The sequence below is a fragment of the Podarcis cretensis genome (assembly GCF_951804945.1).
Source record: "Podarcis cretensis genome assembly, chromosome: 8".
In the NCBI taxonomy this organism is placed as follows: Eukaryota; Metazoa; Chordata; class Lepidosauria; order Squamata; family Lacertidae; genus Podarcis; species Podarcis cretensis.
Window position 1 is genome coordinate 64,948,203 of NC_137177.1, and position 10,907 is coordinate 64,959,109.

Here is a 10,907-nt window from a genome sequence, read left to right on the forward strand (position 1 = left end):
GCGCTGCTTTCCCTTAGGTTCAGATTTTAATTTTTTGCCCCTTGAACTTTCCTGCAGAGGCAAGTGTTTCATGTGCCAATGGCAGTCGGGGCCAGAGGCAAAAGTGGGTGGGACAAGAGTGGGCATACAATTTGTGCATGCTGGGGAAAGCAGTGGCATGTGCAATCCTGAATGCCAGCGCAAGACCTGCTCTTGGGCTGTGGGCCACTGCCAGGAAGAACCACAGGCTTGTAAAAGGGAAACGTGGCTGTTTTAACTGGTTGATAGCCCCAACAAGGCCAATTTTATTTTGATAACCACAAAGATGCAGAACTTTTATCCCCTCCATTATCTACCAAACATATTTACAACCTCAAACCTGGATCTCTGCTATGGCTCTCTTTTCCAGAACGAAGAGGACTGTCATTACTTGATGTCACCGAGAGGAAAAGTTATTGGGGTTGCTGAACAGCTGTCCAGATTGTTGGCATCATAGAACTGTAAGGAGAACCTTCACCAAACTGTCCTGTCAGCCTAGCCTGGTGAGAGGCATGATTGACAGCTCTGGCATCAGCTTCCGTTCTAAGGGCAGGGGCAACCACTGCCTTTACAGCAGTCTTGGCCAAATTGCTGCCCTCCAGGTATATTGGACTAACAGCTCCCAAGTGGCCAAGGCTGCACTAGCAGCTTGCATCATGCCACTCCTAGTGGTCCTAAGCTTTCCCTCTGCCCTTTTTTAGTTGAATGGCATTTTTTAGTATGTGTTGGCTAAATCCACCCTTTGGCTTATAAGTATCAGAAGCACCAGAACCCTGTTTCCAAACCGCATTAGGCAAGTGCCACATTTTCCAACTGTCGCAGCACTAGGATAAAAAAGTTGCTTCCATCCAAATTTTGCCTTCCGAATCAACCCATTTAGGCACACTAAACCCACTCTTTATGGCAACTGCAGAATATACATATTGAAATCACACAAACCCTGTTCCACTCCAGTCAGCCTAGGAACTGGCCAGAGATGACAAGGATTGGAATTCAAAAGCAGCTGGTGGGATTGCGGGCGGGGGGTAGCTTCCCCTTCCCTGTAATATCTGCTGAATTAGCCTTTTAAAAAACCCAACTATAATAGAACTCTTTAGGGAGGAAAATGGGTTTTTTTAGCGAACAAAATTAAGGAACAAGTGTCCCTTGGAAGTTAGCCAGTATAATATCTTGGGTCTATAAATTTTAACATGATAAAGAAGTAATTCTTTGAGTACCAAGTGTCTTTGGATGAAGGCCATGACATGCACAAGGAAACAAAATCGCCAATGTTCAAGATGAAAGTACACTTTGGGTCAGCCTTGTTTGCATCACATACTAGTAAGCTGGCAAGGATGGGGCTTGTCCATTTCCTCCCCATCGTTGGTGAAGGGGCCACAGTTGAAATCCAACTTAGGTAGCACTGCTCAGCCACTTCATACTCTGATTTGCCCACCCCCACAGGAGGAGCCCATATCCCTGCATAAGTGGGGCAGGACTAAGAATCCCACAAGGGCAGGCACAAGATGAGATCTGGTCCTTCCCCCACAAGTCTGTAATGGTGGACAGCTGCCCAACCAGTGCTGTGACACAATTGTGGCCTATTCCTGCTAGGGGTGCAAGTGAGTAATTGATCAAACAAACCCTGCCACAGACAGGAAAAGTTTCTCTACACTATCGGCCTGTCTGTATAGAATTTGCTACTATGCACACAACCCACAACCCACCACAAGCCACCATCATTTCCGTAGGCTAAAGTGCACGATTGATCATTGTCTAGAATTTAACAATATTGCCATGGGGAGTAGGATTGGGAGGAGAAAGCAACAATCTAACAGGCTCAGTACCAACTTTGGTAGATTTAGTTTTCACTTTGGGATGTAAGTCAGAAGCAGTTTTCTTTTTTCCCTGCTGACTATGCCAAAAAGGTGTGTTCCTGAGCAAAGAAACCCTTTAACCCTCCTGCAGGCGGGGGTCACTGAAAATAAGACAAATTGGGAAGTGGCCATGGAAGATTCGGGAGCAAATTCCATGAGCTCTGCAGCGAGAGGATCCATGATTGGGGATTCCACCCCTAAGGCCTCTGTTGTCCAGGCTCCAGCACAGGAACTGCTCAGCCATCCCACACCAGTGTTCTTGTGCACAACTGAAGAATTGTTTAACTGTCAGTTAAACAGCATAGCAGATACCCCTGTTCACAAAGACAGACGGGGCGAAGTGTTTGCTCTGAAGAAGGTACTTTTGGGGTGCAAAGTTCAGCAGCCAGAGTTTCATTTTCCCACGCACATCAGAAATGGGGAAACACCATTAAGTCAGATGTTGAGAGCCGCAATGGTCTTCACGAGGGTGACCTGCGACTCAGACTCCATGGCGTTCTTATTATTGTCTGAGAGGTTGCTCTTGCTTCCTAGGACTTTCTGCCGGTGTCTGTCTTCCTGCCTTCGCTTCTTCTCCAGTCGCTGTTGCTTCTTCTCCTGCCTGTTGGACACCTGCCGGAGGGGAGAATTAGCAAAGCACTAAAGGAAGAGGAGGAGGACTGTGATTTAGAGGGATCCCCTAGGTAGCAGAGTCTGGGGGTGCAAGTGTCAGAAGAAGGCGGGGACCAAGGCCTAAACAAAGGGGACGTCAAGAAAGGGATGGACTTCGCCATTGTCCTGGATGAGCAGGAGGAGAGAGTGGCAGCACAACAAGCAAATAACAAAATGACAGGAGCTGCTTAGGGCTGTGCAATAGCTTTGGCCAAATTCAGAACTGAATCAGGCCAATTTTTTCCCTGTTCAGATTGGATGGAAGAAGCAACAAATCGCTCCGGAGCAAATTAGGCTGTCCCAGATCGATTCATGGTAATTTGTGCTGATCGGTAGCTTAACACAGCACTCAGAAAGCCAGACAGTTTCCAAACTGTTGCAGTTATTAATTATAACGCCATGTAAGAAGGACACCAGGGTTGGGAGCTGGAGGAAAGTTAGAATGCTATGAACAGGTCCAGACCAGATCCTATCTGGATTCACAAATCGGGAATACAAATCAGATCAGTGCGTCTAGGGTATGGGACAATAGGAATTAAGGGAATGACTGATTTGGCAAGACTGCAGTTTTAAAGATCACCCTTCCCAAACCTAATGCCTTGCAGGCAGTTTTGAGTACAATTCCCACCAGCTCTGGGGCTGATGGATTCATGAACCTGAAGGACACAAGATCGGGGAAGGCTGTTTTGGATGAAGCACATGCACTGTAGGGATATTTTTTAAAGTGATACCACCACAAGCCTGAGTGGAGTGTCTGGACAAGGAGCTGGATAGCAATGCTGGGAGGACAAGTCGGGAGAGAGCAGATCTCAGAATTTCTGCCTGGGATGTGACTCTGACACCATCCAGGCAGATTCCTCTGTGGAATCCCCCATTAAAAGTACCACTGCGAGGCAGGGGGAAACCCCAGGGCTCCCACAGAACTCCCCCCTCCCTCTCCCCTTCAAGATACCTTTGGTGCCTGCTTTTTACTGGCTTGGTTTCCTTCCAGTGAGCTCATTTGGGGCTTGTTGTTTTCTATTTCCTGGCTCCCAAAAATCCTAGTGCCACTTCCATTCTCTTCCCACAGGGCTGGCCTGGGATGCAGTTTTGGTCGGTTTGTCTCCTGGGCTTCCTGGGCTTTCTCAGCATCTAGGAGAGGGACAGTGATTTGTCAGAGACCCATCCCGGGCCACGGGGGTGGACTAGATTGCCCTTGGGTCCCTCCCCATTCCACAATACTGATTCTAGAAGATGCAGTGGAGTGGGCCATTATTGTGGAGTGGCAGAGGGGAGGAAAGGGTAGCAAACAGAAGGCTTAAGCCAGCCTGTCTCCCATCCATCCATTCCTTCCTGCATGTGGTTCCCCCCCCAAGTGGGTTTATTTCCTGGTTGTGTAGCTGCCTGGAACAGAGTATCTGTAAATGGGAAGCAGCAAGGAGGTGTGAGAGATAAGTACACCCCCCACCCCCACCTGCCAGAGGAGGTTGTGGCAGACACCAACTTGGGCAGCTTGAGACAAGTACGGCTATCAGTAGCTACTAGCCAGGATGGCTACGTTCTCCCTCCACTATTAGAGGCAGCATGTCTCTGAATAGCAGCCATTGCTGGAAACCACAAGAGGGAAGAGTGCTCCAGCTTGCCAGTTTCTCACAGTCATCTGGTTGGCCCCTGTGAGAACAGGATGGTGGACTAGACAGAGGTGGAATAAGAACAGTGTGACCAATACTGCTACACTGGGGATCAAGCCTAGGGGGCGCTGCAGGGTGTCGCAACTATGATGTAGTGAATTGAACAGAAAGGAAGATGAGAGGCAAGAGGCATGAAATTTTGGCCTCACACAGGGCACCACTGAAATTTGAAAGATCGAAGTCCACCCCCGAACTAGATGGACTCCCTTTGGCCTGATCCAGCACCCAGGCTCTTTTTAGGTCCTTATCCCTCCATATCTATTCCAACTCTGAAGTGGCAGGGCATGTTTGACAGGTGAGATTCATGCACCTGCCTCATAATTCTCCTTTAGTTAACCTATCAGGAAGATGCTGTGCACACAATGGAAGACTGTGGGCCAGGAACACTTAATTGCAGCCTCTGGAAGGCTCTTAGAATCATAGAATTGTAGAGTTGGAAAGGATGCCAAGGGCCATCAAATCCAAAGCCCTGCAATGCAGGGATTGGGGGGGGGGGGCGTGTTCCGCTTCCATGTTGCTTCCCTCCTTTATTTCAAACGGGCTGCTTTACTGTAATTGGTAATTGTGTGGCAAGAGCAACCCATTACTCACGGAGCCTTTTCACTTCATTTATCTGACACACAACAAATATTGCAGACTCGATATTGTAGTCCTCCGTTTCAAGGATCCGGATGATTAAATCAGAATCCTGAAAAGCAAACAACATGTGCCAGACAGACAGTGAATTTTACCGTTGTACAGCAGGCTTGTTTCCACACATAACTCTCTATATTATACACCCAGGCAACCAAGAGGCATTCTCAGAGTTCAAGAACATATTCTAGCAGGAAGAAACACTTAAGGAGGGAACGACGTATGGCAGATGAGGGCTGCAGCTAGGGGAGAGGGGGCTTAGCCTAGTGCCAACTAGGGGCACATTGAGCTCCCAGGGCTGAGGTTCCACCCATCTTACAGCAAGAGAAGGAAATCTGTGGACCTCCAGACACTGTCAAGGGGCAGCTTTAATCATCCCTGACTACTGATGGGACTACTGGAACTGATGGGAGCTCAATTCCATTATCATCACCATCCGGGGGGGCCTTGGGCTTCCCACCCCTCACTGCCTGAGAGGCACCTCCACCAGCATTTCCCCAAGCAATGGAATGGCACAGGCTCACCAGGCAGCCAGTTGCATTCCGCACTTTCTGGACAGCATCCTCAATTTCATCTTGGACTTCCTCTTCTGATTCTGCTTCCTCCTTCTCTTTTTTATTACATTCGTTTCTGCACAACATCTGGAATGACAGGAAGGCATTGCAATATGTCATCCTATGTCATGGGGGGGGGGCACGGGTGGATCGTGTGAGCAAGGCCTGTCATTTATTCCACTGAAAATATTTATAGGCCACTATTCAAACAAAATAGTTGGAAAATATGGCTTACAAAATGGTTTACAAAAATACACAAATAAAACAAAATGGTTTACAAAAATTTTGTAACCCAGAATTGGCTTACATTTTGTAAACCAAAATGGTTTACAAAAATATACACAAATAAATAAACCCAGTGCCTTTCCGATGTAATCAGTCCCTCAGCAGGCAGACACGAGACCACCCAGGTGGGAAAGAGCCATGCACAGCTGCTCAAGGACTCCCCAGAGGCTTCTGCACATGGAAGTGTATGTGAGTGAGAGAAAGAGAGAAAGTGAGTGTCAGTGAATGTGTGTCTTCAACAATTTCAGTTGCAAGCCAGAATTATTCCCACCTGCCCAGCAGTTTCTGGAAGGAAAAATCACCAGGAAATGGGCTAAATGATTAGAAGATGGTTGCAGCACTGTGTGAAACTAAGCAGCCACACGCTTCAGGGAGAGTATCAATTCACCTTTGACGGTGGGTCAGAGTATCTGGTACCTGCTATCAGAGATCCTTTTTTAGCTAGAGTTGCCAGGAACTACACCTGCTCCTTCTGCATGCCAAGCAAGTGCTCTACAGCTGAGCTAGGCATCCCTCCTAAACCCTTATCTTACCCAGCTTGGATAATTAAATCCAAGTAGGCTCCCACCCACTACTTGATTCATTCCACAACATCTGTTTTAACAGGGTATGAAATCAGTTAAAATGCATTACTTTGCTTTTACAGCATCACTGTATTGCCAAGCTAAGCATCCACTGCTCAGCAAAAAGAGAAAGCCCCATCCCAGGAACATCACCAGAGAGTACCTAGCAGGGCCCAGAACCAACCTCCGTCTGTAGCCGGGCAGGAGCCTCAGAGTTGTCATTAATCTTCCGGACACTGTCATAGTGCTCTCCATATCGATATGCAATGTGCAGCTCTCGAGCGTTGCTTTTGTCTGTTCCACGAATCTGAGAAAGAAGAGTGGGTCGGGGCAGATGCATGATGAAAGATTGATGCAAGTGGGGCTTTAAATCTGGATGCTTTCAAGAGCATTCAATTTCCTCAAAAAGAAGCAATGCCTTTACTGAGGCAAGTGCTTGCCATTTCCAGTGTGGATTCATGTGATTTATTGGTTCTACAGTTTCCATCTATCTAGCTCAGTGAAGGGGAGGCCCATAAGCCTCTCATAACTCTACCAAGAAGAACTCCCTTCTACCAGTTCCCCCATCCAGCACCTAGATCCTTAGCAAGGATGCGTTTCATGGGTCAGCTGTGTCAGAAATACCAATAAAAGGAAAGCCCAAATTTGGAGAGACTGAAGCCCAGCTTATAAGTATGGCAGAGGATTTCAAGACCAAGGGAAATATGAATGGTGACATTATTCCAATGTAATATTTGTAACATTTTGTACCAGCCGCAATTCCAAACAAGTTGTCATAGACAGGCCTATGTGGGGTACACTGAAATAATGTAATCTAGATGCCTATTTTGCATAAGAAAGAGACTGCCCCCCCTTCTCCAAATTTGGAAAATTGTTAGCCGTATTGCAACATGAGGAAAATTATGCATTAACCGAAGTAATGGCACATTATGACAAATTGAGTGTTTTGAGGCTTACCTGCCACAGAGGGGCATTGAGCTGGTGGATGACAACATTGACTTGATTGTTCTTTGCAAAGGCTACAATGGCATCATTGCCAGCAAAAGTTCCAGGCTGTGCCAAATTAGCAACTGGAAAAGATAAGAAGAGAGGAGAAGAAGAAATGAAATGTACATTGAAGGAGGACAAAAAGCAAATAAAAGAAAGATGCTACACAGATAAGGCAATGGCAACAGCACAGAACAAAAGACCCTTTGACAAGAACAAGTGAAGTTGCCAAAGGGACATTCACTTGGAGTAATGCCAGGCAACCAAGACCTGCAGGATCCCATTCAGGTCTTGATGGGGTACATGGAGATGTTTTATCTATAAACCTGTGTCACTGACAACATTCATTCCCAATTTAAAGCAAATATGGGGCTCTGAAACAGTTTATGACTATGTGTGGAAATATTAATGGTTCTCCTATAATGATACAATGTGAATTCTGATGCAATGCATTGGAGTACACACATTTTTTCTTCCAAAGTCCTCCAAGTGTTGGTATGTATTGTATAGGGTTGCCATATTTCAAAAAGTAAAAATGCCAAGAGATATTGAGCTTCTAGCTTTTTTTAGACAAACCCCAAAGTTGTTGAGCTTTTTCTTACAAAAACGCCAAAAAAACAACATTTTTCAATTGACTTGCCAGGACAAACCACCGCCTTTTGGAAATTACCCCCTTTCATCAATTCTGCCTTTGAGATCCCCGGAATTATTACAGCCCTAGTATTGTACATAAGTCCCACAATTCAAACAGGCTTCCTTAACTTGCCATCTTCCAGATGTTTTGGAAGATTCCCAGAGGCCCCAGACAGCAACTATGGAAATTATAATCCAAATATCTGGAAAGTGGCAAGGTGAGGAAGGCGGAGTTAGAGAAGCATTTTAAACAGTTCAACAGCAACAACAGTAGTAGCACAGCAGAGCGAGACAAACATAAGAGCACAACAGGATGCCTGGGAAAATAAAAACAGAAATGTCCTAGGCAACCTTTCTAGGTTTTGAATGTGACCTCAACATACAGACCCTGATGCCAAGCCATAAAGCAGGAGTGGCTAACTCCCATCAGGCCCAAGCAAGAATCAGGGATGCCAGGAATTGCAGTCCAGCACCCTCTGAGGGTCACAGGTTAGCCACTCCTGCAATGGAAAGCTTTAAATATAAGCACCAGCACTTTGAACAGAGCTTAGAACCAGTGAAATACACAGGGCCATCTTAAGCATATCTGGCGCCGTGGTGCAAAGATACCTCCGGCACCCCGTTTCCCAGAGTTGTTGACTTGTCGACCCTTTCCCAAGCCTCTGAGGGGATCGCTCTCCTCCCGCGGAGGCTTGGGAGGCAAGCTGCATGCCCGCCAGTCATATGGTTGATGGGGCACAGCTGGTGGGTGTGCAGGGAAAGGGGAGGCTGCCGGCAAAACCCCTGAGAGGCCAGCGCCCTGGCACAATGCGCCAGTAAGCCCAATAGGAAAGACGGCTCTGGCAATACATATTCCCACTGACTGATCCCACTTAGCAGCCTAGCAGCCTGTATTTTGGACAAACAGCGCTCAAAAGCAGCAGTAGGCACAACTTCCACCTCTCACAAAGGGCACCCACCGTGCTTCTCAAAAGGAACATCATCCTCCACAAAAGGCTCAAAGTCCTCCCGTTGCTTTATCATGTAGTCCACAGTTTCCTGGCGGTGTTTGAGGTGGTCTCGGGAGTGACCTTCAAGCTGGTCCCCAAGAGCCCGGAACAAGCAGTTCCTGCGGGAAGACATTATGCCCAATTGAGTTTGTCTGAAGGAGATTTGTCAAGGGGTGGTGGAGTAAAATCATGGTCCTTGGTTTATCCATAAGAAGCTGCCTTACTCTGAATTATGCCACTGGTGCATCTAGCTTTACACTCACAGGCAGCAGCAGGTCTCCAGAATTTTCAACAGGGGCCTCCCTCAGCTCTACCTGAAGATGCCAGTTATTGATCCTGGGACTTTCTGCATGCAAAGCAGGTGCCATGGTCTTACTAAGCTCTTTTGTCAAATCACACTATACACTATACAAGGTTTTCCCTCCAGTACAATACAATTTGGATGTCTGTCTAGCCAAGCCTATGTCCCTGATCCTCACATTTCCTTTTGTATGTTTATAATCATACTGCTATTTTTAAGGATCCCAAAAAGAACTTAAAACTTAAGAACTGATACCTGGGTTTGCTTATTTCCTCCTCTATCCCAGTGCATTTTTTCCTTTTGTGCTGCACACAGTGCTTATTTTCTTTAAAAATGTTTAGGAGTACTATACTTTCATTTTGACTCAAGAAAATCACCATTTTCTTGTACAAATCAGGGAAAATACAGTAAATGGACAAAAGTACAGAATTTCACAAAATGTTTAGGGGTATGCGTCCCCCTGCGTCCCCACAGAAAAAAAGCACTTGCTGCACCTTTTCAGACTGCCAGCCTGGGAACAGGGAGAGTCTTTTTTTCCCTTTTAAACTTTTTAGAGCATTCTGTAAGCTATTCTTGTGAGCCTTTTTTTGTCTAAAAAGCAGGAGAAAGGTTCTTTGCATAAATAAACAAATAAGGGAGAAATGGATAAAGATGGCAGGCCTTGGGGAAGGAGCAGGGAGTATAATTTTGTCTTCCTTTTCCAACGTGCTCTTTTAATGCATCTAAAGAAAACAAGGAAATTCAACAGCAGCTTTTTTTTCCACAACTTCCTACCATCGAGAGAAGGAAAGCTTCACATGCCAGACTCCTGACTGTCTTGAGCTTGATAAAAGCACAGGGGCCTTTTAAAAACGCCAGAAAATAAGCTGGCAATGCTAAAGAAAGATATTGGAAACGGGGTCTTGGCTCAGAACGTTTGCTGGGCCGTATGGGCGGAGCCACTGAGAGTGGGCGGAGTTTGCTTCTAGACATCAAAGTTGAGGGACGGAACAAAGCAACCACTGGCGCCTCAGCTTGGAACCCTCGCGAGCAGAGGGCGGCTGTGGGCGGGGCGTGGGGGTTGTAGGCGGGTGTAGCTTAGATCTGCCTCTCTCGAGCAGGAGCCGTTGCGGTGGGCGGAGTTTCAAAGCTGAGAGGGCGGGGCATGGCTCACCCGTCGCCCGGCACCTCCCTGAGGCGCAGCCCGAGCGCCTGCAGCTGCCCGGCCAGGCCTCCCTCGCCCTCGGCCTGGGGTCGGTTCCGCCTTTCGCGCGCCAGCGCCCTCCGAGCCGCCCGCTCGTCCCGTTTCCGTTCCGTCTCCGCCTTCCCCGGCCGGGCCTTCGCCGCTTGCTTGCGGGACATCGTCGCGGGAGAGCCCGAAAACCGGCTCCTGTCAGTCGGCGGCGAACGCTGTTCTCGCTACTGCGCCTGCGCGCCACGCCCACTTCCGCCTGACGCGGAAGCAACTAAGAAGTGGGGATCATAGATAAATGGGTTGCAGAGCGGTCATCTGACGCGTGGATCATAGAGAACAGGACCAGAGCGGTCACCTGGCCTGCGGGAAGCCCGTTGGGACCTTAAAAAGGGCATGTGTTTCATGGGTGGGATTTGCTTGCCGCTAGATGATCCTTGTGGTGTCTTCCAATTCTACAATTCTATGATCAGATTCTTCCGCCATCCCTTGTGGAGCTCATACAGATACTTAGGCAGAGCTCTCAGCTTCTAACTACTTTAAGATCATCTAGCAGTTGGATCTCTGGCTAGCCAGAGATTATTTTACAAGCTACC

The 10,907-nt window shown here is 47.5% G+C and overlaps 1 protein-coding gene across 1 annotated transcript; it reads right to left on the reverse strand.

Moving 5' to 3' along the window:
* Window positions 1-250: 250 nt before the first annotated feature.
* OTUD3 (OTU deubiquitinase 3) lies at window positions 251-10,587 on the reverse strand. The gene is made up of 8 exons (XM_079987995.1): window positions 10,294-10,587; window positions 8,810-8,958; window positions 7,188-7,300; window positions 6,415-6,537; window positions 5,353-5,469; window positions 4,787-4,883; window positions 3,478-3,656; window positions 251-2,486 (listed from the first exon to the last, which is right to left on the reverse strand). The coding sequence occupies exons 1-8, from the start codon at window positions 10,479-10,481 to the stop codon at window positions 2,310-2,312; spliced, it is 1,143 nt and encodes a 380-aa protein (XP_079844121.1). The 5' UTR covers window positions 10,482-10,587; the 3' UTR covers window positions 251-2,309.
* Window positions 10,588-10,907: the final 320 nt, after the last annotated feature.

Excerpts from the sequence above, each read along its gene's own strand:
- OTUD3 (XM_079987995.1), bottom strand. The coding sequence starts at position 10,481 with ATGTCCCGCAAGCAAGCGGCGAAGGCCCGGCCGGGGAAGGCGGAGACG. Across the intron at positions 8,959-10,293 it reads AGGGAGGTGCCGGGCGACGG|GAACTGCTTGTTCCGGGCTC; the intron begins GTGAGCCATGCC and ends GTCTTCCCGCAG. Across the intron at positions 7,301-8,809 it reads TGTTCCTTTTGAGAAGCACG|TTGCTAATTTGGCACAGCCT; the intron begins GTGGGTGCCCTT and ends TATCTTTTCCAG.